At 46.8% G+C, this 27,746-nt stretch overlaps 1 protein-coding gene and 1 pseudogene across 25 annotated transcripts in view; one reads left to right on the top strand and one right to left on the bottom strand.

The window, feature by feature from the left end:
* The window catches only part of MTSS1 (MTSS I-BAR domain containing 1), a 152,149-nt gene extending 145,902 nt beyond the window's left edge, over window positions 1-6,247 (bottom strand). For 5 of the 24 annotated variants that reach the window (XM_081874176.1, XM_081874183.1, XM_081874187.1 and 2 more), the window contains exon 1: window positions 5,111-6,246. In XM_081874176.1, the coding sequence (XP_081730302.1) occupies window positions 5,111-5,182 (72 nt within the window). In that variant the 5' untranslated portion in view covers window positions 5,183-6,246. Of the gene's footprint in view, window positions 1-5,110 lie in introns of all 24 variants that reach the window. The other 19 variants (XM_081874197.1, XM_081874198.1, XM_081874186.1 and 16 more) reach the window with 6 other exon arrangements.
* Window positions 6,248-26,824: 20,577 nt separating this feature from the next.
* On the top strand, window positions 26,825-27,434 carry LOC309348426 (large ribosomal subunit protein uL22 pseudogene; annotated as a pseudogene). Its single transcript has one exon. The product of its transcript is annotated as a large ribosomal subunit protein uL22 pseudogene (transcript).
* The last annotated feature ends 312 nt before the right edge of the window (window positions 27,435-27,746 follow it).

The raw sequence follows: 27,746 nt of genomic DNA, 5'->3' as shown, positions 1-27,746 counted from the left end.
TGAGGATATTTAGTCCCCACTGCTTTCATGGGGTTTACTCTGGCCTACACGGGACTGCAATCTTAGCGATACTTTTATAATTTTGCTTAAACTACCCACGTTGGCTATCTGTACGCATGTTCAAAACAAGCTCCTATTTGCAAATTTTTGTAAAAAGAAGCTGTTATATGAAAAGTGAAATCAACCCGGTCTAGTGACACATATACTTAGAAGGAAGCCCCACTGAATTCAATAGCACTTAACTCTCATGTATGCAAAGGATTACAGCTTAAACTGGTATTGATTAACAGCAGTAACTTTCATTTAGGGGGTCAGGCACGGACTTTGGATACAGCAAGTTGAGTCAAACAAGTTCAGGTATCTAATGAAGTGGGCTCCAGGCATGCAGAAGAAACCTGGTTAAATTTGCTTGTGATGATGAACGTACCTAATTTGCACTTTCTGGAACAACAAGGAAACTGAAACACAATCTCCAAAATTATCACTTCTCCAAATTCTGCAATGCTGTTTCCAGCCAAGTAATGTACAAAAAATGCAAATGCGAGAAGAAATTGTACCTATAACTGTATACGTTAGTGAAAACACCATAGAAAATGCATAATACAGTGGTACCTCAGGTTAAGTACTTAATTTGTTCCGGAAATCTGTACTTAACTTGAAACTGTTCTTAACCTGAAGCACCACTTTAGCCTATAGGGCCTCCTGCTGCCACCACGCCACCGGAGCAAGATTTCTGTTCTCATCCTGAAGCAAAGTTCTTAACCTGAAGCACTATTTCTGGGTTAGTGGAGTTTGTAACCTGAAGCGTATGTAACCCAAGGTACCACTGTATTGGGGAAAACTGCTCTGCAAAAAATAAGTGTATTCAGCAAAATTGCATACACCAGGAGAAATTCACACTAAAATGCTGGTGCATTTTCATGAGGACTTGAAAAAATATATATCTGCAAACACATGTGGAAATATGGATAACTGAAGAGGTGAAAAATGAGGAACTCCCAAGAAAATGAAATTGACAAATCCCCAGCTCCAAGCCACAAAGGCATAAGCCACAACAAATCTGTTAGCCTTTTAAGATGCTACAGCGCTCTTCTTTGTGTTTGCTGTTAACAGCTTAAAACACACCTCCCTCTGGCATTTGTCAGCAAAGTTTTGGCTCACTGAACCAGGTAAAATGCAAAATTGATGGATTCCCCACTCCTTTTTCCACCATGCTGCTCTGCAGTGTTCACTATAAAAAAAATCTTGTTTCCGCTACTCCAGAGGAAGGATCATTTCCTTTAAAACACAGCCACAGCTTTGCCCAGACCCATAAAGCTTTGGTGTGTTCCAGATGAGCACTCTTTCAGCTGCAGGTATCAGCCCAGCACAGTTTTTCAAGGTTTATCTGCTTCCTGTTGGAGAGAACTGAAGGATAGAGGCCACCCGCCTGCCCCCCCCCCTCCGCCCCTGCTTCTAACAATTCACATCAACATTCCATCTGGCGGAAGAAAACATCTGCTAAAATATTCCCACTGCTGAAGTGGACTTGATGAAAATGATTGCAGGTTTTGTTCCGGACCCCTGCTCCTTCCCTCCCGAGAGACTCGGCAAAGGAAGATCGGGGACCCAATCACAACACAAAAGAGTTCATTATGACAAAGTTGACGCACAACGCTCCTCACACCCACATCTAAACAAGCTTCACATTTAATATACAGTGGGACCTTGGGTTAAGAACTTAATTCGTCCTGGAAGTCTGTTCTTAACCTGAAACTGTTCTTAACCTGAAGCACCACTTTACCTAATGGGGCCTCCGGCTGCCACTGCACAATTTCTGTTCTCATCCTGAAGCAAAGTTCTTAACCCGAGGTAATATTTCTGGGTTAGCCGAGTCTGTAACCTGAAGCATCTGTAACCTGAAGCATATGTAACCCGAGGTACCACTGTATCCAGAGATCAGGTTGTGGGGGGAGAACCAAAAGAACCGGATTATTATTACAGTGGTACCTCAGGTTAAGTACTTAATTTGTTCCGGAGGTCTGTTCTTAACCTGAAACTGTTCTTAACCTGAAGCACCACTTTAGCTAATGGGGCCTCCTGCTGCCGCCGGAGCACGATTTCTGTTCTTATCCTGAAGCAAAGTTCTTAATCTGAAGCAGTATTTCTGGGTTAGCAGAGTCTGTAACCTGAAGTGTATGGAACCTGAAGCGTATGTAACCCGAGGTACCACTGTATGTATTTTTTTAAGGAAACAAAGGAGAAAGCCTCAACCCAACCCATTGGCTTAAGTTGCCACTCAGCAAACCTTCATTGACATTTCCTCATGCCCTCCTACCACTCCCCAAATCTCAAGTCTTTCAGATATAAGTACTCTTCCTTCCCCATTTCTTTGGAGGGAAGAGGATGGGGAAATTGCACGCTATTAAAAGATGCAACAAAGCCTCTTGTGCATATACAGTGGTGCCCCGCAAGACGAACGCCTCGCAAGACGGAAAACCCGCTAGACGAAAGGGTTTTCCGTTTTGGAGGCGCTTCGCAAAACAAATTTCCCTATGGGCTTGCTTCGCAAGACGAAAATGCCTTGCGAGTTCCTGCGGGGTTTTTTTCCTCCCCCCCCTTTTTCTAAGCCGCTAAGCCGCTTATCAGCTGATCCGCTGATCCGCTAAGCCGCTAATAGCGCTAAGCTGTCAATGGGCTTGCTTCGCAAAACGAAAAAACCGCTAGACGAAGAGACTCGCAGAACGGATTAATTTCGTCTTGCGAGGCACCACTGTATATCTGAGAGCGCACAAAACACCACCACCAGCTGAATTTCAAAAAGACGTTCTGCCCTCCTCTGAAAGAGAATGCTGCAATCTTCTCCAGGAACAACCTCGCCCACCAACATGGACACCAACATGGCTGAAGTGACTAGAGATTACTTGCGTCAACAACAACAGCAGAGACCAGAGGTTCAAACACTGGAGGAGAAAGTGTTGTGAGCCATCCTTCAAGCCTCAGAGATTTGTGCATCAAATTGAGCATCATATTCCACTGAATAGGCGCAATCATGCACAGGTACATACACAAAACAATCTTACTGAACTCTCATCCACACTCCTGCTTATCCCACATCTTCATCCGCTGGTCCTAGGCCTCCTAGGCATGGGTCCAAGAGGATTTCCTCTCGCCCCACTGCATTCCCCGGGAAAACCCGCTGTTGGGATCAGAAGAAAGTCAATCCGCAGAACCCCTGATTTACACTTGTTCCGATCCAGCGGTAAACGGTGGGTTTTCCCGTGAAATGCGGTGGAGGAAGAGAAAATCTCAGATCCACGCCTAGGAAACATGGGACAAGCGCAAACACGGATGTAAAGCAGACTGGTGTAAATTAAGCTGGCGTGAAGTTACACCAGATCCAAACTTGACGGGGCTATGGCTGGCCTAAGCATGGCAGAGGTTAAGACAAGCTTTTAAGACAGTGTTTTGAGGTACGTCGTGCTGTTGTTGGGTTAACTCATGCAAGGCCACCAGGCCACATGACTGAGCTGAGCAGGAGTAGGGTCCTACCCAAGTCCTCCCTCTGGTCCTGCCCACAGCAGCCCCCCCCCAATAGCCCCCTTTTCAGATCCGCCACAACGAGGGAGACACATGGGCCTACCTCTGGCTGATATGATAGTTAAAGAGTTCGCATGGCATAAGGCTGGCTCCCCTGGGACACTCCCAGCTCACCCAGAGATCTGCTGGATCCCTACCCTCTCATTCGGAAGATCTGGCTACAGGGCTGCTCCCCAAGTGTCCATCCAGCCTAGCAATGTCAATTCTGACAGGCATCAGCTCTGCAAAGGGACAGACATGGGATCCATTCCAGCCACCCTACCCAAGAGATCCTGTGAAGTCGAGAATTGAACCTGGGTCCCCTTCCATTCCAGAGGGAATGTGCACACTCAAACCACAGAGTTACAACCCTTCCCATTTTGGAATTTATATTATACACACAGGACTTGACCATAAGCTTTGCTGCAAGAAATAACAGAATACTGCTTGCCAGTGGTACAAAGAAAACACAACCCCTTCCCTCCGGTCAGCACTGGAAAAGCAGCAGTCTCGGAGGAGAGATGGGAAAGATATGATCCTCCTTTGCCAGCCCTCGTGGCAGAAGGCAGCATATTTCTTTACCAGCCTGCTAAGAATCTTGTATCCACTAGTGTAAAAATAACAAGACGGTTAGAAAGTCTCCTGGCATTATATACACAAAACGGCTATATGAAACACCAAGTACAGAAAACTGCTGCCTTATTGAACTTTGGGCCTCATTTAATGGATCACACCGAGATCCACCTGATCTTGTTTCTTGTTTCCCAACAGCTGCTCAATGCCTCTGGGAGATTAAGGAGAGACACACTGAGCTGGTACGGCCTTTTTGCAGTTTGTCCCAAACACCCAATATTCAAAGGTAAAACCCTCTTTCTCCTTTTCCAAGCAGAAGGGATAAATAACAGCAAACCATGGTGTTCTGTGAACCATATCTGCTTGATAACCTCCCCTGGGCCTTCAGAACGCGCAGCGCTGGAGAGAAGGTGCAGAACTCAACAAAGGGAGCATTAATGGTCCCAGTTTATCATCATCACAGTCTATACACATATGCTCCCCATTGGCATTTGAACCCCACCTTGGGGAGGCATTCCGCTGTGCAGTTTGGGGCTCCGCACAGCGCGAGGCTCCCTCTCTTTTCCAGCATTATTATTGTAATTAAATGGTTCCATTTCGTCTTAATTAGAAGAATTCCCAGGGGACTCTGGGAAATCTCAGAAAAAGGAGGCTAGCAATGCACAACTCAGCGTCTTGCAGAGCGTTTTTTCTGCCTCCATAGTAAAAGCAAGCTGCAATTCGTTTTTTGGAGTGGGGGGGGGGAATGCTGTCAATACTAGGCAGGGCTCCTCCATCTGCATGGAAGGGGGTGTCCTCGCGGAGGCAAGCTCCCCTTCCACAACCACCCTGTTTTTCAATGCAGGTGGCAATGAATGCGATGCAAGGGAGCAGCAATGCTCAGACGAGGGATTTGTCAAACGTGGCGGGGCTTTTTATGCGGGGGGGCGTAGGGGGTGGTTTTTGCACCTTGCGCCCCCAAAACTCGAGTCTCCCTTACCTTCATGTCACTGATGGTGGTCTGGAAGAGTCCTCCGAGCGCGCTACATTCCTTTTCTATCACAGCCTCCATTTTCCCTCGCCCGGATCAAGGAGGACGCCGAAGAAACTGCTGCGGTTTCGCAAGCCCCCCCAAAAATAAAATATAAAAATGCACACACGCGACCCTGCTTATTTCAATTCCTACCCTTCGGGGAGGGAGCAGTCAAAATCAGAGATTTCTCTGAAAATAAAATAAAAATAAAGACTTCAATCTCAAAAGCAGCAGAGCCACTTCTCTTTCGCTTCTGAGCTTTCTCTAACGCTGCCCACCAATGTTATTCGGTTTGTCTCTTGCAGCGCCTATAGCAACCCTGCCCTGGAGAAAAAAGTCCCACGGCTGGACGAAATCAAGACATCTCTATCCCCCGCACACAAAGATAGCAACAAGGTCCATCGTTCTCCATTCTTGCTCATGCCCCCACACAACAAGTAGGTAGGTTGCGCGATGGAGGCTGGGGAGAGAAGCAGCGCCGGGCAGCTGGCGGCTTGCAAAATGCCTCGGCTGCAGCAAAGGAGGCTTCACTCAGCTGCCTCCGACAACAGACCCCTCCCTCGCAAGCAAGTACTCTTGGAACAGCTGCAGACCCGATTTTGCGGGAGGAGGGGGGAATGCAAAAAGAAAAATGTTTTTTTAAGAAAACCACTAAATCTGCTTTTCAAAAAAAAAGTAAACGCCGTTCAAAAACCCTGCGAAATTCAGAATTAAACAACCCCGCCTTAAAAAAAAAGCCTATTTATTGCATTGAACGCATCAATAGAAAGAGAGGGAAGGGAACACCGGCGCTCGTATTCACAGGCACCAGAGCTGCTGCGTTTTGGATTAAACGCAAATAATAATAATAATAATAATAATAAAGGTCGGAATCTGCGGCAGCTAGCGAATCAAAACAAAGAAAAGCCCCCTTCCCCCCGGAATGCCGATTCCTCGGCTTGCAAAAAAAATTAAAAATAAAAATAAAAATCCACCCAGCCTCCCTGCCTCCGACGACGACCGGGCTCTTTCTCTCCCCTGGCCGTGCTCCCCACACCGCGGCAAGGCTGCACCCAGACGCGCGCTCCAGCGGCGGCTCGAGCCTCGGCGCAGAGCCTTTGGAACCTTGCTTCCCCGGGAAGGCGCGTCACGAGCGCAGAATGCCCGGGCCTCGGCCGCTGATTGGCCGAAGAGGGGAAAGAGCGGGAGGGGAAGGGTTAAGGCGCTCTCTCGCTGCCTCTCTAGCGCCGCCTTAGGGTCGCGCGCTGGTCCGTGGGGCCCGTCTCTGCAGTGCCAAACCTCCTAAGGAGTTTCTGCAATACTGTAAATAGTATTTTTAAAAACGCTTCCCGAAGGAAAATGCAATATGAAGTGTAACATCTTTTCCTCAGATTTCATTAACTCAATAAAAAAGCGTTTAAAAATATTTCAGGTAATTAGACTTAACATATATATATAACACAACACAACAACACTATATAACACAACACAACAACACAACACAACACAACACAACACAGGCATATGCTTTATGTATATATGTGTCTATGCATACCATCCGACATTTCTCCAATGAAAATAGGTATGTCCTATTCCATTTTATTTTACTTTTTTATTTTATTTTATGTATACTCCATCTATCTGAGTGGGTTGCCCCAGCCACTCTGAACAACTTCCAACATATATACAGTATATGTATGTATGTGTGTACACACAGAGAGAGAGAGAGAGAATAAAAAATTACACATTAAAATGCTTCCCTTTACAGGGCTGCCTTCAGATGACTTTAGGGTGTATAGCTACTTATCTCCTTGGCTCGTGGGCCATAACTCCTTACTCTCCAACATTTCCCTGATGAAAATAGGGATGTCCTAAGGAAAAGCCGGAAATTCCCGGATCAAATCAGAAACCGGAACGGCTTCTGTAAATCCAGGACTGTCCCCGGAAAATAAGGGTGCTTGGAAGATCTGGTGTATGTGTGTGTGTGTGTATTTGTTGTTTAGTCGTCTCAGTCGTGTTCGACTCTCCGTGACTCCATGAACCAGAGCATGCCTTGGAAACTCTCACTTCTCAAAGCTTCTCCTTTTTTATGTCCATGGAATTTTCTTGGCAAAATACTGGAGTGGTTTGCCCGTTCCTTCTCCAGGTGGATCACATTTAGTCTAAACTCTCGGCTATGACCTGTCCGTCTTGGGTGGCCCTGTATGGCATAGCACATAGCTTCTCTGAGTTATTCAAGCTCCTTCGCCACATCAAGGCAGTGATCCATGAAGGGGATGTGTTTGTATACATATAGATAGATAGTCTGGTATTCTCATATTCCCTATGTAGGAAGTAAAAAGGTAAAGGGACCCCTGACCATTAGGTCCAGTCGCTGACGACTCTGGGGTTGCAGCGCTCATCTCTCTTTATTGGCCAAGGGAGCCGGTGTACAGCTTTCGGGTCATGTGGCCAGCATGACTAAGCTGCTTCTGGCGAACCAGAGCAGCGCACAGAAACACCATTTACCTTCGCACCAGAGTGGTACCTATTTATCTACTTACACTTTGACGTGCTTTCGAACTGCTAAGTGGGCAGGAGCAGGGACTGAGCAACGGGAGCTCACCCCGTCGCTGGGATTCGAACCGCCAACCTTCTGATCGGCAAGTCCTAGACTCTGTGGTTTAACCCACAGCGCCACCTGCGTCTACATCCGTGTCTACACAGCACCAGATTTAGGATGGTGGAAGCAGTCCCTCCCTCCCCCCCCCCAGTGCTGACCTGAGGGGGTGCAATTTATTACTGTATATGGGGGAGCAAATGTTATCCTTGCTCAGGGCGCCATATTGCCAAAGTCTGCCCCTGCTTTACATATGATATATAGAAGTGCTTAGCATAAAAGAAAAGGAGATGATGAGTTGGACGTAGGCAGATAAATTGGAGAGTAGATTTATGGAGAGTAATGCTTTAAAAGGGTGCAGTTTAAACAAATCTAAATTATTCGAGTGTTACCCTTGTCCAATAAACACAAGCACATGTAATTTCTATTCTGTGCAACCTGTTGTATAAATCCAGGAATGCTACAGAGTTGTGCAATCTTCATCGTTTCTGAGCTTTATTTGGTTCATTCAACGCAATCCCAGTTCCACCTTCTGCAAAGAACTGACGTCGTGCCAGATTTGCAGTGCGCAGGTGAATCTAGAGATTGGCTGACACCAAAAATAGTACTTTATGGATCGGGCCCAGCAGGTAGAGAGTCAGGCACGCATGTGAATAAAGTTGGCAACTCTGGGCTTGTTTCGCAAGTCCTTCTTGCTCCCAAGTTTTAGCAGCCCCAGAGGGAAATCAGCCTTCATTATTTATTGCCCAACTTCATTAAGCCCAGGTGTGGGAATTAGGAAATTTATCGGTGCAATCTAAGTGCCTAGAGCAGAGAATAAGGAGATTATAGACGTAAAAACAATACTGCCTTTGCATGAAATGTTGTTCCTTTGCCAGGTGAATCATGGTAGCTCAGGAACACGTAGCACAAGGATATAGATGGTATTCAGCTAAGTTCTTCTCAGAGTAAACCTTGAAATTAATGGGCCTAACTTAGTAATGCTCATTAATTTCAATGGGTCTACTCCTGCATACAACTTAATCAATACCACCCGATGTTCACAAAACCCACATTTATTTATTTTATTTTGGAGACCACCTCTATCTTCCAAGGATCTTGAGGTGGTGTAACATGGTTCTCCTTCTCCCCGTGTCATCCTCACCACAACCCTGTAAAGTAGGTTAGGTTAAGAGATGGTGACTGGCCCAAGGTCACCCAGTGAGTTTCATGACTGAGTGGGGATTCGAACCCTGAACTCCCAGGTCCTAGTCCAACACTTTAACCATTACACCACACTGGCTTGGATGCCTAAGGTGGCGGACTGTAAGAACACAAAAACCTGCCAGGTTAATGGATGCTAACTGGCTGATGCTCTCCTGAGCTACCAGGCAGAAGTCTTGTCCATCATCTGCTACCGGAACTTTCTCACTGAAGATGCCAGCAATTGAACCTAGAACTTTCTATATGGAAATCAAATGTTCTGCCGCTGAGCTATCAATCCTCCCTGTTTTCTAAGGGAGCATCTGGGCAAGGCAACATATGATCTTACATGCCTCGTGACCTAGTGCAGGGGTTGCCAACACAGTGCCCATGGGCACCAGCCCATCTGCCAATACCTCCCATAGTGCCCACAAAAGGTATCAGCAAATATTCCTAAAAAATCAGCAATTCATGATTTTTTTGACTCTGAACTGCCTCTGCCTCTCCTGCAGTTGCCCACAGCAGCCATTTTGTGCTACGCCACATTCCCCAAGACAGCCATTTTGCGATTGGTGCCAGCGCAAATGGCCCATAAGTATTGGTGACCCCAAACCTAATGTATGTTTTTCCACTGTGAACTGTGCACTTGGCCAGAAATTGGGAGACCTTGCTAAACTTACTCCAGCATTTTGGTTGCTGTTGTTCAAGCAGTGTTGTAAGATGAAGACCCCGGGAAGAATTCTGTATCTTAAAAAAAAAAACCTGCGTAAACGAATAAAGGAATTTTACGAAGCACACATAGGTCCACAACTGTGCAGTCTGGTCCTTTTTCATATTTACTCAGAAAATCCTGCTGACTTAAAACAATAGTGTTCCTAGGATTGCAGCCTTGGTTTGAAATTTGCTTACCGTCATCAGCCTGGTTACTGTTTTAACTTTAAAAACAGTTTATATAAACAGACTGTCCTGAGTCAGAGTTTATGTAAGACACTTGCCAATAATGAAAATTTGCCCGGTGGCAGCAGATGTCATTGAGGAGTAACTGAGGGAAACATTTCAGGCAACGCTTTGGAGATAAGATTAATTCTGTATATAGTATTGGGAAATCATAACTCCATTGAAATCACACTTCTCTGCAAACAAATCCTCCTGCATAACATCTAGCTGCAAGTTAAGAGTGACCAGGTGCAAACAGTTGAGGGCTCCTGCTTCTGAAACGCTTGTGTGGAAAAGGAAATTTCAGCTGGTGTCTCTTGCATGACAAGCCACACCTGCCGGAATTCCCTCTTCCACACACCTGCTCCTGGTGCAAGAACCCCCACCTGTTTGCACCTGGTCACTCAGCTGCTAGTGGACTAAGGGTTCTTGTCACTTTGTAAAAGCAGTAGAAAGAAGAATCCCTTCACTTTTAAATACTAGTGATCAGTGCTTTCTTTCCTAAAAAAAATGTTTAGGGGTACTCTCATTTTCCTACTCATATGCTGAAATACTGCCCCTCAATGAGGCCAAACTTAGATTGACAAAATGTTTAGGGGTATGCGTATCCCCCAGAAAAAAAGCACTGCTAGTGATATTTCAATGCACAGAAAGCTATGTAGCCACTATGTTCTTCATACTAATAACAAAAGTTAAGAGTAAAAAGGTAACAAGTACAGATGTGGGTGGCGCTGTGGGTTAAACCACAGAGCCTAGGACTTGCTGATCAGAAGGTTGGCGGTTCGAATCCCCGCGATGGGGTGAGCTCCCGTTGCTCAGTCCCTGCTCCTGCCAACCTAGCAGTTCAAAAGCACGTCAAAGTGCGAGTAGATAAATAGGTACTGCTCTAGCAGGAAGGTAAACGGCATTTCCATGCGCTGCTCTGGTTCGCCAGAAGCGGCTTAGTCATGCTGGCCACATGACTCGGAAGCTGTACGCCGGCTCCCTCAGCCAATAAAGCAAGATGACCACCACAACTCCAGAGTCGGCCACGATGGGAACTAATGGTCAGGGGTCCCTTTACCTTTACCAGTACCTTGGTTCCCAAATGGCTTAGTTGAAGAACAAATTGGTTCCTGAACACTGCAAACCCGGAAGTAAGTGTTCCGGTTTGGGAACGTTTTTGGAAGCCGAACGTCCATTTCGGCTGTCGGTATTGTTTCCCAGGCCAATCAGCCAATTGGTTTTCGAACATTTTGGAATGGACTTCCAGAACTGATTGAGTTCGAGAACCAAGGTACCACTGTATGCCTATGTAGGGATAGCTTGGTCACAAGGCAGCGTGTGTGGATGCACATATCTGCACACACTATGGGCCACTGCCTCTGCTCACCTACCTGCCAATCCCTCCTGCTTTAAACCTCACTCATTCCCGCACAGCTCACCCAAGCATCCCCACCCTTTCCTCTTCCTCTCACAGGTCTCCATGACCCCTTATAAAGGAGGAGGAAGGCAAATCAGAGAGTGGGTTAGTGGCTTGACGACAGCCTTACAATCATATATATATATATATATGTGTGTGTGTGTGTGTGTGTGTGTGTATAATTGGCAGTTGCAGGGACAAGCTGTGTAGGTTGATCTCTTTGGGCAAATGGAGTCTGCCTCCAGCCAGCTCCCACCTGCCTGCTTTCTAAACTCCAACTAGTCCAGGAGGTGGTATGGCCTATCAGCTTCCTCCTTCTTAAGAGCTGGAGCTGTCTGTCAATGCCTCCAGCTACATCTACTCTCCTTCCTTGGAGGTTTTTAAGCAGAGGTTGGATGGCCACCTGTCATGGATGCTTTAGCTGAGATTCCTGCATTGCAAGGGGTTGGACTAGATGGCCCTCGTGGTCCCTTTCTACTCTACAATCCTATGATTATATGATACTGTTGGTCTTCCTGTCTTCCACCCTCTCTCTTCTCTCATGGGAGTCTGTTCCACTGTCAAACAACTCTTACTGTCAGAATCTCCTTCTATGTAACTTGCAAACCGTAAGTTTGAGCCTACCCTCCAGAGCATGAGAAAACAAGTTTGCTCCATCCTCATGCGACAGCCCTTTAAATATTTGAAGATGGCTTTCCTCTCAGTCTCCTCTTTTCCAGGCTAAACATACCCAGATCTTCATAAGGCTTGTTTTCCAGACCCTTGATCAACTTGCTCACCCTCCCCTGCACACGTACCAGCTTGGCAACATCCTTCTTAAATTGTGGTGCCCAGAACTGGACACAGTATTCCAGGTGTTGTCTGACCAAGGCAGAATAGAGCGGGACTATGACTTCCCTCGATGTGGACACTATACTTCTGTTGATGCAGCCTAGAATAGTATTTGCCTTTTTTGCTGCTGCAACACGCTGTGGGCTTGTGTTAAGCTTATGGTCTACTAAGACCCCTAGATCCTTTTTGAACACTGCTGGGAAATATTTCCATATCCCCACCCCCCTGAGTGCCATTTCTCCAGCCCAGGCTAAATAACTTTTCAACGACGCTCTTAGCCCCATGGCAGAGATGTGTGGGCAGAGTGTTTCATAGATGTATGGAAGCAGAGATCACATGTGAATGTGGCGTACTGGGTTGGGCACATCTTTCATCTTTCATAACAAAGGACTAACCACATAGAATTTGTTAAAATACACACCCTCTTTTCAGAGTTCATTTCTATCAAACAAGAGGAGAACAGAAGGCTTCTCCCCTCCCTTTCTGTTTAGTTTGTGTACCAACCACTCTGTGCAACTTAAAATAGCATTAAGTAATTATCTACACCCACAATGGAGAGCCAAAAGAAACATTTCATGTTCCCACATATACCCTGCACTCCAATTATGTCCGCATGAATAGTATTGCTACAAGCACGCTCTTCATATATGTAAAATGCCTCCCTGCCTAATTTTCTTTATATTGTTTGGCAGTTGCTGGTGGACCATAAAGTCCTGGCTGATGGCATCTGATGACTGGCAGCTCCTCCAAGTAACTAGGATTCGTGTTTATTAATCATGTGCATTAAAATCACATAGTTGGACCACGCAGATAATCTTATTTTGTGAAGGGAAAACAGATTAGGCAGTGTTACAGCGAGGGTTGCCATATTTCAAAAAGCAAAAACCAGGACACTCCTTTGACCTTTTTTTAGGAAGATCCCAAATTGTTGATGTTATTTTAAGGAAGACAGTGAAATTGTTGAGCTGTTTTCTTTTTTTCAAAAATGCAAAAAAAACCCCACTATTGACAAAGAACCGCCTTTCAGAAATTCCCCCCGGACGTCGTCTCCACCTTTGAAATCACACTAATGTCCAGGAATATCCGTATGGCAGCCCTGTTTGAAACCACCCCCAGATTAGAATGCCTGCTGCACATAGGGCAGTATAGAAATTTAATAACTAATCATAAAATTCAATAATAATAATTGTTAACTGGATCATCCTTATTTTTGTTTGCTGCCATTTGATGAACTGAGTGGGGGTGGCAAGAAAGTGTGTGAATTCAACAGTGCCTTGTTCCTTTTCAGTTGTGAGTTTTTAACGTTGTTCATATTGTTTCATGGACTCATGGGTGCTGTAGTGCTTTGTGAATTTCACAGTACGACTTTTCTTGTGGTTGTGCTGTTTAGCCTATTTTTTCAAGCCGCTTTGTTAATCGTGTTTTACAGAAGGTGGTTGTTTTGCAATTGATTTACTGATGATTTGTTCATTATTTCATAAGACTTACGTTGTGATTTGTGATGTTCTATTACGTTACAGATATTTGTCGCATATGAGCCGTGTGTGTGAAGAGGGGCATAAATGAAATGATCTTCAGTATGCTCCATAACTAACATGTCTTGTACAATCCTGTGGGAAGACTTCTGCCATTATGATCATCCGAAGATCGAGTTGCTATGGCAAGCCACTTCCTGCAAACATTACTTGCAAAACTTTCACTTACACTCGAGGCAGTTTAAGAAGTTATGAATCATCATCACCCCCCTCCCCCACCCCCTAAATATGGCAACGTCATCTTGCGAAAGTTGTGGTATTCCAGTCAAACATTAGGTTGCATGGCAACATGCCAACCCAACCTTCTTCTGTTCATGGTGGCTGAGTGGGTATATATATATAGGCTATGATATTAAGATAGTACTTGTTTTCTAAGATGCAGGATTTGAACAACATTGGGGCAGAGATGGACCAAGACATTTCAGAAAGTATCTTCTTCTTCTTTGGCGATCACTCATAGCTGAATAAGATTGCCTTCCATAAACATGGTTTTAACAATGAGTCCATAAGTGACTGTGGAGGCCAGTTCTGGATCCACACGTCGTTCCACAATGGGGACATTGGTTTCCGGGCGAGAGTTGATCACGGTGTGGATTTGCCAAGCATACCTTCCTCCTAGCATGTTTCTCCCTTGCGTCCTGAGTTCGAGTGTCTTCAAAGCCCATGACACTTTTGGTAAAGGCTGTTCTCCAACTGGAATGCTCACAGGCCAGTGTTTCCCAGTTGTCAGTGTTTATACTACATTTTGCCTTGAGACAGTCTTTAAACCTCTTTTGTTGACCACCAGCATTACACTTTCCATTTTTAAGTTCGGAATAGAGTAGTTGCTTTGGAAGACGATCATCAGGCATCCGCACAACATGACCAGTCCAACAAAGTTGATGTTGAAGAATCATTGCTTCAACGCTGGTGATCTTTGCTTCTTCCAGTACCCTGACATTAGTTCGCCCTTCCCAAGTGATGTGTAAAATGTGTGTGTATGAATGGTAGTGATGTTAAGAACATAAGATAAACCTGCTAGATCAGGCCAACGGCCCATCTAGTCCAGCATCCTGCTCTCACAGTGACCAACCAGATCCCTGACAAAAATGCTGAGAAAGTGTGCCAGGCAGGCCACAATTTAAACTTTCCTGGGAGTTGGCCCCAAGCATTCTCATTGGCTGGTTGGACCATGGGAATGCCCGCCAAAGGTCTGCCGGCATTGGCCAATTGGTGGGCAGCCATGTGATCTGGCCTACCATTTGCCAGATCACTTGGTGTGGTCCGAGGCCTGGCCGCAACACCGGCCACCCCGGAAGGCGAGCAGACTTACCCTTCATGAATTTGTCTAATCCTCTTCGGACGCGGGTGGCGCTGCGGGTAAAACCTCAGCGCCTAGGGCTTGCCAATCGCATGGTCGGCGGTTCGAATCCCCGCGGCGGGGTGAGCTCCCGTCTTTCGGTCCCAGCTCCTGCCCACCTAGCAGTTCGAAAGCAACCCTACGTGCAAGTAGATAAATAGGTACCGCTTTACAGCGGGAAGGTAAACGGCGTTTCCGTGTGCTGCGCTGGTGCTGGCTCGCCAGAGCAGCTTCGTCACGCTGGCCACGTGACCCAGAAGTGTCTCCGGACAGCGCTGGCCCCCGGCCTCTTAAGTGAGATGGGCGCACAACCCTAGAGTCGGACACGACTGGCCCGTACGGGCAGGGGGGTACCTACTTTTAAAGCCATCCAAGTTGGCGCCACCACCAAGTTGGTGGGAACCAGCAAGAGAAAAAGGCTCAGAGCCCGGGGGTTGGTGGTGGGACGATGCTGAGTGCTCAAAGGGAGAAGACCCGGAAGACGAAGTGTCAGAAGCTGAAGCTGGGTAACAGGGCTTAGTGAGCGGGGAGAGTCTGTGGCAGAGGGAAGTCTAGAATCAAAGGCAGAAGCTGAGCAGGAGAGTGGGTGGAGGGGAGGCCAAGAGGCAGATCTGGATCAGACTAGCGAGTCAGGTGTTTCCTCCTGCTGCTGTGACATGCTCCCCTCCCCCCCCCCGTCTCCCAGAACCAGGAGAGGCATGAAACAGGAGGAGCCTGGGCAGGTTGCATACAGGCGCAGTCTCCAATTGCTTGGGAGGGAAATTCTGGAGAGGAGGGGACCTAGATGGATGTGGGGAGGTGGGGACTTTCAGTCTTGGCAACAGATTCATGGAGCCAGAGCTACTGCAGATGAGCTGCTGTGCTCATTAGGCCAAGTCTGTGGACATCATGTTTTTGCTAATGAAGAGTTGACTCCATCCATATCTGTCAACTTACAGATTTGAAAATAAGGGACCAGCAGCTTCGAAAATAAGGGATTGGCAGCCATAATAAGGGATTTTCCCAGCACAGGTATGTTCAACTTCTGAGCCCCCCCGAGCCAAAGGCAGAAAGCCCAGCCAGCAGCCAAACGAAGCCTCAAGCGGTGGTTCCCACAGCGCAGCAAGCCGGCAAAGGGGATGCAGCAAGGAAAACCACCGTCACCGCTCCTCTGGGAAGCGCTGAGCATAGGCGAGTCCCCAGGCAATGCGGCTGATTTGATCAGCACAAGGCATGCAAGCTCCACCCCCCAGTCATTCTTAGACTCCTTATTGGGTGAGCAACGCAGCCAAGAAACACAGTTGGAGCCTCCCTTCTTCCATGGCCGGCAGGGAGGGAGGGAGAGGAGCTGCTTCCTTTGAAACCCAGGAATTTTTTTTTTATATTATATTTTTATTGATTTTCAAATACAAAAACAAATTTATGCATTCCATACATCTTAATTACATCTTACTTCTCTTTTTTGACTTCCCTCAATTTGTCTGCCATTCCTTCCCTTTATTACCTTTTACACATTTCTGCCCTTTTAACCATTTCCCCTCACAGAGCTTCCTTAAAACTTACAAACGTAATTTTATTATCACTCAGTTTTTGCATATATTGGATAAACTTTTCCCAATCTTCTGTAAATCTTTGGTCTCGTCGATTCCAGATCCTTCCTGTCATTCTATCCAGTTCTGCATAATCCATCATTTTAGTTCTCCATTCTTCTATCGTAGGTAATTCCTCCTGTTTCCATTTCTGGGCCATCAATATTCTTGCTGCTGTCACTGCATATAAAAATAACTTCTTTTCTTTCTTATTTATCTCATTACCTGTAATGCCTAGTAAAAATGCTTCTGGTTTCTTAACAAATGTATATTTCAACATTTTCTTCAATTCGTTATAAATCATTTCCCAAAAGCATTTTACCTTCTTATATTCCCACTACATATGAAAAAGGGTACCTTCTTTTTCTTTGCATTTCCAACATTTGTTACTTATCTTATACATTTTTGCTAACTTCACAGGTGTTACATACCATTGGTACATCATTTTCATAACATTTTCTTTTATAACTGTGCATGCAGCGAATCTTAAACCTTCTTTCCAGAGTCTTTCCCAATCCTCCATTTGTATATTATGCCCTATATCTTGAAACCCAGGAAATTTAAGGGACATCATCAATAAGGGACAGCAGCGGGACACAGCGCTGGGATAAGGGACTTTCCCGCCAAATAAGGGACTGTTGACAGCTATGACTCCAACTTTGAATTGTGCGATTTACTGCCGGCTGACTCTTTGACAGGTGTGTGAATGTGTGCGGATACTAGTCTCCTGTATGTATATTCATTGCACTGCCTACTTTTGCCCCTGGCACCACCCACTATTGGCATATGGTCCCAGAAGCTTGCTCAGAAGAGATGGCAGCCCTCTGGCTGGAGCAGTTCCTCCATGCATGCTGTCAGAGTCACCCGTGGTCCCAGCTCACAAGAGACCAAAGTCCAGTCCGGCTTATGTACAAAAGCTTTTATTGAAGAACATTCTTAGCTTCACAGCCGAGCTCCGTGACTCTACGTCTGTTACGCTTAGACCGCTGAAGTCCCCTCTGAGTCAGTCCCGCCTCTACACCAGTTTAAGAGGCTTGTACTGGTCCACCTCTTCCTCTCTTTCCTTTTCCGCAGGGTCTTTCTGCCCCCCTGTGTTCTCTCCCTTCGGGACTCCCCAGAGGCTGAATCCTCTGGCGCCTCCTCCCCCCTCCTTCGGGCTTTGGGACCAGGCTCCTCCCCAGGACTCTCTTCACTTCCGCGCGCCTCCCATTTTGAACTTGGCGTGCGTACGTTGCTCCTGACCTTCCCTTTGACAGTTACACTGCCCTCGATACTACTTTCCTCCCCTTCCGGCAGGACGTCTTGCCCTGATCTCCTTCCCCTCTCTGCTTCCTGTTCTGCTCTTTCTGACACACTGGTCACTCCACCCCCTTCACTCCGTTCCGGCGGAGCAGCCGGTCCCGATCCCCAACTCCCACTGGGGGTTCCCCCTTCGTTTCCCTGCTCCTGACTGCTTCCCCCTCTGGCTCCCCTTGGCTTGACCAGAGGGGCTCCCTTTTGGGAGTCCTCCGATTCACTGGACGGACTCATGGACAATCTTGGGTCATTGTCGTCCTCTTCCTCGTCACCCTGGAATCCTTCCCCCTCGCTCTCTGTCTCCTCCCTCATCTGCGCCTCTCTCCCTGAACCCCTGACACATGCTTTAGGTGGTTTTCAGCCACAGCAGCTGCTCAGGAATCCATCCCCTGATTAAGAAGTTCCACCTGTTATTTCATTCTCCCCTACCACCCAAACACTGTATGCAAGGAATTGCTGAGATGTCTGAACTGGAGGCAGCACCCAATAGAATTGAATCAACATTCCCCCCCCCCCAAAAAAAATGCACACACAAACACACCAGTTACATTATGTAACTGCATACACAACACATTCCACGTCCAGCATTCTTGAGAATGAAGATGAGAGATTTTGAATACATGTTTCATTTAAAAAGTGGCATCGTTCCGTCTAACAGTAACCTCACAGGGCCCAGACTGAAGCAATTCCAGTTATGCCAAGACTTTTTTGAAAGCTGGGAGCTTTGCTCTTTCTACTTTCCCAGTCTCTTCATCCACATGCACCAGGAATATGGAGTCTGTGACCGTACAGACATTGTTGGACAATGGTCACCCCTGATTAGCTGGGGCTGGTGGGAGGTGTCGCCCTCCAATGGGTGAAAGGGTAGAGATTTCCCATTCCTGTCCTAAAAGGACAAATTTGGAGAATCATTAACTTTTGAGTTACAGATGCTGCACAGGTGCGACTGAGAGCTGAGTGTCCGCACTCTCACACAAATGGGGTAATGGGAAATAGGGTAAGCTACCTCAGAGTTGGGACGTGGGTGGCGCTGTGGTCTAAACCACAGAGCCTAGGGCTTGCCAATCAGAAGGTTGGCGGTTTGAATCCCTGCGACGGGGTGAGCTCCCGTTGCTCAGTCCCTGCTCCTGCCAACCTAGCAGTTTGAAAGCACATCAAAGTGCAAGTAGATAAATAAGCGGGAAGGTAAATGGCGTTTCCGTGCGCTGCTCTGGTTTACCAGAAGCGACTTAGTCATGCTGGCCACATGTACGCCAGCTCCCTCAGCCAATAAAGCGAGATGAGCACTGCAACCCCAGAGTCGTCCACGACTGGACCTAACAGTCAGGGGTCCCTTTACCTTTACCTCAGGGTTATCCCAAAGACCCATCCAACTCTTGGGAAGATTAAGACTAAAATTCCAAGCACATTTAGTGCTTTTTTCTGGGTGGTACACGGGGGTACGTATACCTCTAAACATTCTGTAACTCCGTGTTTGGCCACATTGAAGGGCAGCACAGTACCTTGGGTTACAGACGCTTCAGGTTACAGACTCCGCTAACCCAGAAATAATATCTTGGGTTAAGAACTTTGCTTCAGGATGAGAACAGAAATCGCGCGGCGGCGGCACAAGGCCCCATTAGCTAAAGTGGTACCTCAGGTTAAGAACAGTTTCAGGTTAAGAACAGACCTCCAGAACGAATTAAGTTCTTAACCTGAGGTACCACTGTATTTCAACTTGAGTAGGAAAATGAGAGTACCCATAAACATTATTTAAAGAAAAAAAGCACTGCATTTAGGAGAAAGTCTGATTGAACTCAGTGGACCTTCTAAGTAAACATCACTAAACTGCCCAGTGATAAAGTGATGTATTTCAAAACCATATTTGCTGTGCTTATCTTCTTTTTAGAATAAATAAAACATAGTCACATTTTCTCCCTCTTTTTTGTTGTGTCCCCACCACCCCTCATCACAAAGAGAGTTATGCCTTTGGCTAAACGTACTCGGTTAGCACACAGTTCCGTTTAATGTTTTTATCAAGGAAATCTTCAATAGGTAAGGCTGGTCATCGGCTGGTGACCGTATATTGATGCTCTTGACAAGGGATCTGGTCTGAACCCAGGCAGAGCAATTACTTCTGCTCTTTCCTAAATAGCGCCTCTGGCGTTTAATAGATTGCCTGGTTAATAAGAGATTTAAAAATTTGACTTTTTCATTGAATTGTTATGTGGAGCAGCCCTGTGGCATGGCGTTAATTGCTAATCGGATTGCTTTAACTGTGTGCCCTTTTTTTTTTTAGTCAACACAGTTAGCACCACAGCTTTAATTATTGTTATAGATTTGGGAGGTGGACCCCCCCCCCCCTAGAAATTTTGATAATTTGGAATGTGAAGGGAGAAATACAAGCTGCAGAGGAATTCCTGAACTAGCCTATGCAAAACCACCCAGCCAAGCGAAGGCCATTAAGAAACAATACAGGGCCACTGAGAGCCATTGGCACCGCAGAAAAACTTCCCTTCCCTTGCCATGAGGTCCGAACAGAGACTGAGGGTTTGGACAGTTTTGCATTATTCCATAAAGTTTTCTATACTGTAATTGTTTCTGGCCATCATGTTGCTTTTGATATTGCTGAGTCATATTGTGCAACACAGGAGTTTGCTTCTATACCCGAGTTGAGCATTGCCACACGATGCCGGGGATCATAGGCTGAGTCCCTTTGCATGCAAAGTGTGTTCTCTACCACTGAGCGATGGTTTGCGATGCCATTACCGATGTACAGATCGGAAGACTTAATTCCGTATCTTTATTTTCCTGTAATCACCAAGCTGCCAGATAATTGTCAGGACCGTAATTTGTCTGTATTGCGAAGTTGAGATAATGCTGTTCTCTTCATTTCCTAGTCTTGTAACGTCAGCTGCATTGTGATACCATGGTGTTTATTTTAATCTATCCATTTTTTAATTTACAGCAACACAGTAAATCAGCCTCCAAACTACTGTTTAATTGCTTTATAGTCTTAACGGAAAGCAATGCCGTCCTTTTATCCTCATGCTATCGCTCACCACAAAATGATACTGATATAAAGCACAGGGTGGTGTCAGAAGTGTGCCTGTGTGTTTGCATGGGGAATTACAGTCATACTTCGGGTTACAGCCGCTTCAGGTTGTGTTTTTTCAGGTTACGGACCGCCGAAACCCAGAAGTACCGGAACTGGTTACTTCCAGGTTTTGGCAGTCGCGCATGCGCAGAAGCGCTAAATTGCGCTTTGCACATGCGCAGAAGTGCCAAATTGCAACCCGTGCGTGCACAGATGCGCAGGCACAGGTTGCGAGTGCTGCGGGTTGTGAACGTGCATCCTGCACAGATCACATTCGCAACCTGAGCATCCACTGTAATCCTAAGCACCTGGGAATTCTGCACAGCTTTTTCTTTCATTAATTGTCATGATTTAGGGCAGGAAAGGAGAACCACAGACCTGAGGGCCAAATAGGACTCTCTTTGTGGCCTCTTGCTTGCTTGCCTAGGTGGAGAGACTTTTGCATGTAGAAACTGCTGGCTTTCATGTGAATTTTTGAACATAGCCTCCTGGGCAAAGGGGAGAGTCGCTTTCCTTACTCCATCCATTTTTGCCTCTAGCCCCACTCACCATCAGAATGTCCCCAGGGCTTCCACCCCCCCCCCCCAGCTGGACCTCAGCTCCAGCACCTCTTTTTCGAGAAAAATAGCACTGATCATAGCTGTCAACTTTTCCCTTTTCTTGCGAGGAATCCTATTCGGAATAAGGGAATTTCCTTTAAAAAAGGGGAAACGTTGACAGCTATGGCACTGAATGTACCCTTCTCCAGAATGGGGCCCTTAGGTTAAAAAAAATATGGTTTCCTACCTCTGCCTTAAAGGTAAAGGTAAAGGGACCTCTGACCATTAGGTCCAGTCGTGGATGACTCTGGGGTTGTGGCGCTCATCTCGTTTTATTGGCCGAGGGAGCCGGCGTACAGCTTCCGGGTCACGTGGCCAGCATGACTAAACTGCTTCTGGCGATCCAGAGCTGCGCACGGAAACGCTGTTTACCTTCCCGCCGGAGCGGTACCTGTTTATCTACTTGCACTTTGAGGTGCTTTTGAACTGCTAGTTTGGCAGGAGCAAGGACCGAGGAACAGGAGCTCACCCCATCGCGGGGATTCGAACCGCCGACCTTCTGATCAGCAAGTCCTAGGCTCTGTGGTTTAACCCACAGTGCCACCCGCGTCCCTACCTCTGTGTTAGGGGGTGAAAATACCAAATATTTGGGGGGCATTCCTTTCTCCCTTCAATTAACCACACAATCATGGAATTGTAGAGTTGGAATGGGCCTTGCGGGTCATTTAGTTCGAACCCTTGCAGTGCAGGAATCTCAACTACATCATACAGGACAGATTGCCATCCAACCTCTGCTTTAAAAATTCCCATAAATGAGGCCCCACCACCTCATGAGGAAGCCTGTTCCACTGTCCAATGGGTTCTTACCGTCATAAAGTTCTTCCTGAGGTTTAGCTGAAATCTTCTTTTCTTGTGATTTTTAACTCTGCACGCAGGGCCAGATTTAGGTTTGATGAGGCCCTAAGCCAGGCATAGGCAAACCCGGCTGCCCAGATGTTTTGGGACTACAACTCCCATGATCCCTAGCTAACAGGACCAGTGGTCAGGGATGATGGGACTTGTAGTCCCAAAACAACTGGAGTGCCGAGTTTGCCTATGCCTGCCCTGAGCTACTGAAGGTAACAGGGCCCTTTATATGTCCAACTGTCCTCTGTCAACAACAAATTGTCACTGTTTTTTGTGCTGAATATATGCTATATGGTAATTTATGGACCTAATAGGTATCTAAAGCCATTTGCACCTAACAAAATATGTACTATATCAAAGTAATTGTTGAACTGAAATACAATTAAGAAGAAGTATATTAATAGTGAGATACAATTAAGGAGAAGTATATTAATAATGAAATAATTATTAAGCTCTAACTGTATGTAGGTTTTATTTTATTTTATTTTTTATCTTATATTTTGGAAATGTACATCCAGTTTTTTTCCTTTAGATTTTTTGGGGGGCCCCGAGAGAGTGGGGCCCTAAGCTATAGCTTGTTTAGCTTATACATAAATCCGACACTGCCTGCATGGTAAGGAAACAGAAACAAGCATTCTCACCCCCTACCCTGACCCCTGCCCTCCATGCGTTGGAGGGTGACTTACTCGTGTTGGCACCCCACAGGATTTTGAACCCTAGGATATCAGGGGTGCATTGCACACTGCTGAAGACAGTTGCCCCTCGATTTCAGGTGGGCAACAGCAGTGGCGTAGTGTGGGGGGGTGCAGGGGGTCTGGCCGCACCGGGCGCAACATCTGGGGGTTAGGGTTAGGGGGCGCAAATCCACGGGTTAGGGGGCACAGATTACTTGCCTTGCCCTGGGTGCTGACAACCCCCGCTACGCCACTGGGCAACAGGGTTTGCAGTAGATGGTCACGGAGTGGGCATGCTGGCCCCACCTCTACACAGTGTTACTTGCCGAGATAAAGGAACATCTGAGAGCTATGAAAGGAGCCAATATTAGCCTCCTTACTGTAGCTGAGCATAAACCTAAGCCTTGATTCTTAATATAACAAATGCTGGTTTCTGCAGAAGGCACGGCTTCAGAATTAAAAAGCATTGGGGGGACATCTGCTGTAGTGCAGAAGAGCTGCCAAAGGGGAATAGATCCGCCCTTCCAGGAGGAAAGCAACGTAGGCAGACGTGCACATAGCAGAATCTGGGCCAGGAACCAAACAGAGGCTGTGCTGTAGCGCAAGGCCGTCAATGGGTGCCATTATGTGACTACATTAATTAGCTTTTGTAAAGAAGCCAATGTACCAATTTATCACATCCCAGAAATAAATGGGGGGGGGGGAGAGAAAGGCTGCCTCTTCCATCTGGGTGTGAGGGAGGAAGTTGCATTGAGAGTCAGCTAGGCAATGGGTCATTACTTGCTGCAATTGGTCAGACGAATCCCTCCCAGTGATTCTCCAGTGGATGGATAGGGATAAGCACTGGGGAAATGACGAGCTGGGGGTCCTTTCCTGTGGCGATCACACGGGGTCCCCGGGCGTTTCACCGTCTATTGATCCCTGTGCCACCACTTTATTTCTCGCTGCCACCACTCAGGACCTACCTGGTACAATACTGAGTCCAGTCAGGGTTAAATTGGAACATAAGCTTCTGTTTATTTATTGCAGTTTAACAAGCGTGTGGTTTCATTAATGGTATTGGTCAATTACAATCATAGGGTGCCTATCCAGACCTATAACGTCCGCTACCTGCTCTCACTCACTAAACCACCTCTCAGATATTTGCTTGTCTTCCTAGCCCCTAACTGTTCCTGACTCAGCTTATTTCACTACACTAACTCAACCTACCCACAGACTCTATCCCAATTCACTCCCACTCCAACCAACCACCCAACTCCCAACAAACTCCTCCCTTTGCCCCTCCCAGAGCTGGTTTTATAGTCCCTCTGACTCCACCCCCTGGGTTCTGATTGGGTAACCTGTTTAACTATTTCACCTCCAGCACTCTCATATGTTAACGTCACACCACCCCAGTGAGAATTCTTGACACCACAGAGCAGAGGTAGGGAACCTCTGGCCTGTAGGCCACATCTGCTCCGCAACCCCCCAGTCTGCAGCATCTGATAGCTCTGCCCAGAAGGAGACCATGCAGAGCGACCAGCCACTCATTGTCATGGACTGGTGGGATGCAGAGACCTCCTGATCTCCCAGAACCAGAAGAGGCGTGAAAAGGGTGGAGGAGAGCACAGGCACAGTCTCCAACTGCTTGGAGAAAACCCTGGAGAGGAGGGGATTTAGGCAGCTGGAGGGAGGCAGGGACCTTCGGCCTCAGCAACTGCTCCATGGGGGCAAAACCTGGCAGAGATGAGTTGCTGTGCCCATTAGGCCTGACACTCCTGTGCAGATCGGGTTCTTGCTAACAAAGAGTTAACTCCAACTTGCTCAGTGTGATTTACTGCTGGCTCGATCCTGTCACTCACAATGCCTTGCAGGCAAGAACTTGGTGATGCAGGGGAGGCCTGTCCTGTTTTGCCACCTAAAGCGATACTGTCCTCCCCCCACTGCACCCCACCACTTCCTCTGACAGCAACTTGGTGAGGGGGGGGGCATTCTTCAAGGCCCTGGTGCTTGTCTCCGCCATCTCAGGGGTAGAGAAAATGAGTGGCAGCACTGCACACCCCACCCTTGCTGAACTCAGTCAGAGGGGGGCATTCCACCACTGGCAGAAGTGGTAGGGTGATTCACCCTGCTTTATAGGAACCTGCAAGGCCTGGTTCCTAGGGACTGTGTCCTTCTTTCCTCTTTCATCCTTGGATCCCTAGATCCCTACCATCTCATTCTCCCCTCCTTCTGAATCCCTGTCTTTTAGGGAAATTATCCACTCAGTGCTAATAGCCTTAGGGGATAGTTAGGGCGAAACTAGGCTTTATTTCACCAGTGTCAAAGACCCTGTTTGGCACCCCCTTCCGTTCATATACTGCCTCAGCCCAGTATACCTGAAGGAGCATCTCCACCCCATCATTCAGCCAAGACACTGAGGTCCAGCTCCGAGGGTCTTCTGGCGGTTCCCTCCCTGCGCGAAGTGAGGTTACAGGGAACCAGGCAGAGGGCCTTCTCGGTAGTGGTGCCTGCCCCTGGAACGCCCTCCCATCAGATGTCAAGGAAATAAACCACTTTCTGTCTTTTAGAAGACATCTGAAGGCAGCCCAGTTTAGGGAAGTTTTTAATGTTTGATGTTTTATTATGTTTTTAATATTATATTGGAAGCTGCCCAGAGTAGTATGGGTGGGGTATAAATAAATAAATAAGAAATAAGAAATTATTATTATACAGTGGTATCTCGGGTTACAGACGCTTCAGGTTACAGATGCTTCAGGTTACAGACTCCACTAACCCAGAAATAGTACCTCGGGTTAAGAACTTTGCTTCAGGATGAGAACAGAAATTGTGTGGTGGTGACGCGGCAGCAGTAGTGAGAGGCCCCCATTAGCTAAAGTGGTACCTCAGGTTAAGAACAGTTTCAGGTTAAGAACAGACCTCCGGAACGAATTAAGTACTTAGCCTGAGGTACCACTGTACACACATGCAGAGGCTGGGAGCCTCGACAGTGCTCCTTTGGAGGCTTCAACCGGGGCAAAACCCCCGGCACACCCCCTCCCCCCCCCATAGCTACGGCTCTGAATAGCCAATAGGCTTTGAGGTCCAATAGTGAAGAGGGCTTTTCACACAAAAGCTGCTGGATCTCCCTTCTAGCCAGATACTCCTTGGCACTGTCAGGGTTCCTCCTTGTTGGAGGATTGTCATCTGATCCTCTGCCTTAGGCGGCAAAATCTCTTGGGCCGGCCTTGAGCTTCATTCACACAGATGATGTTACCTACCCTCAAGTTCCCCAATGCCCAAATTGCACGCTTCAAAACACGTGTTCTTCTTGCGTGGGTTCTTGGGTATAACTTAAGCTAATTCTCAGAAATATCTTGAAATTCCAGCCTAGCACAGCAAAGCAAAGCAAAGGAAAAGTGTACATACAGATTACTCATTGCCTGTTACTCACTGTTTGCTGTGGGTGTTGGATGAGTAAATCCCTACACAGAACCCAACCACCCAAGGGAAGTAGTTAGTCAATGTGAAATGTCTGCAGCCTACATTTCGGCTGCAACATGATGCTCTCTGCACAGCTACTTGAATGAAACTCATTTGATTCAGAAGAGATCAGCGACGGGAAGTCCATTGTCCAAAACGTCACACATTTTGGTCCTTCTGCAAACCTTGCTTATTTACGCATTTGTTACCTCCGAACAAGGAAGACGGAAGCACTTCTTAAGACTATACAGTATTTTAGCCTCTCCAGGCAGCAACCTTCTTCTTCCCCAAGGCAACCACATAATTGCTCCCTAGAAGGGCAGCAGCACAACAAAAGCGGAACAGAACATTTGTGGGTTAGAAAGTACCAGGATGGTGACTGTAAGGTAAGCTCTGAAAATGGTCCGCTACTCACTTGATCCAGAGAACCCCACAAAATCATGCAAGTCAAGGGGATCCAACCTTCGTGTTCACTTTAAGAACACACATGAGACTGCCCAGGCTATCAAGGGTATCCAGAAAGCTACGAAGTACTTGAAGAATGTGACCCTAAAGAAACAGTGTGTTCCCTTCTGTTGTTACAATGGTGGCGTTGGCAGATGTGCCCAGGCCAAGCAGTGAGGTTAGACACAGGGGCGTTGGCCAAAAAAGAGTGCTGAGTTCCTTCTGCACATGCTTAAAAATGCTGAGAGCAATGCTCAAGGGTCTGGATGTAGTAATTGAGCACATTCAGGTTAGCAAGGCTCCCAAAATGCGCAGGCGGACCTACAGGGCTCATGGTCGCATTAACCCCTACATGAGTTTTCCTTGCCACATTGAAATGATCCTCACAGAGAAGGAGCAAATTGTCCCTAAGCCAGAAGACGGAATTGCTCAAAAGAAAAAGATATCTCAAAAGAAACTGAAGAAGCAGAAACTGATGGCTCGGGAATAAACATCTATACAGTTCACAAATAAAAAACAAAAGTTTAAGTTAAAAAAGAAAAGAAAAGAAAAGAAAGAAAGTACCAGGATTTCTAGAGGAGGATATGGGACATGTGCTGACTGGGAACGAAGCAGTGCGACTAACCCAAAACTTTTGCAGGTGCAAATTATATTGAAAATGGGATCGCCGCTGCTCTGATCACATAAGAAGCACAAATCCTCAGACAGCACCCCTAAGAAATCTGGCATCTCTCCATCAGAAACAATTATATTCCCAATTGCAAATCTTGTGGGGTTTACATTCAGTGGTAGGGGCATTCCCAACCCCCACTGGGTGCTCTGCAGGGGGGACGGTGGCCAGCTGAAGGCCTCTTAG

The sequence above is a fragment of the Podarcis erhardii genome, assembly GCF_964252035.2.
Source record: "Podarcis erhardii genome assembly, chromosome: 8".
In the NCBI taxonomy this organism is placed as follows: Eukaryota; Metazoa; Chordata; class Lepidosauria; order Squamata; family Lacertidae; genus Podarcis; species Podarcis erhardii.
The sequence above is the reverse complement of the archived record's forward strand: the minus strand, read 5'-3'. Positions and strand labels throughout refer to the sequence as shown.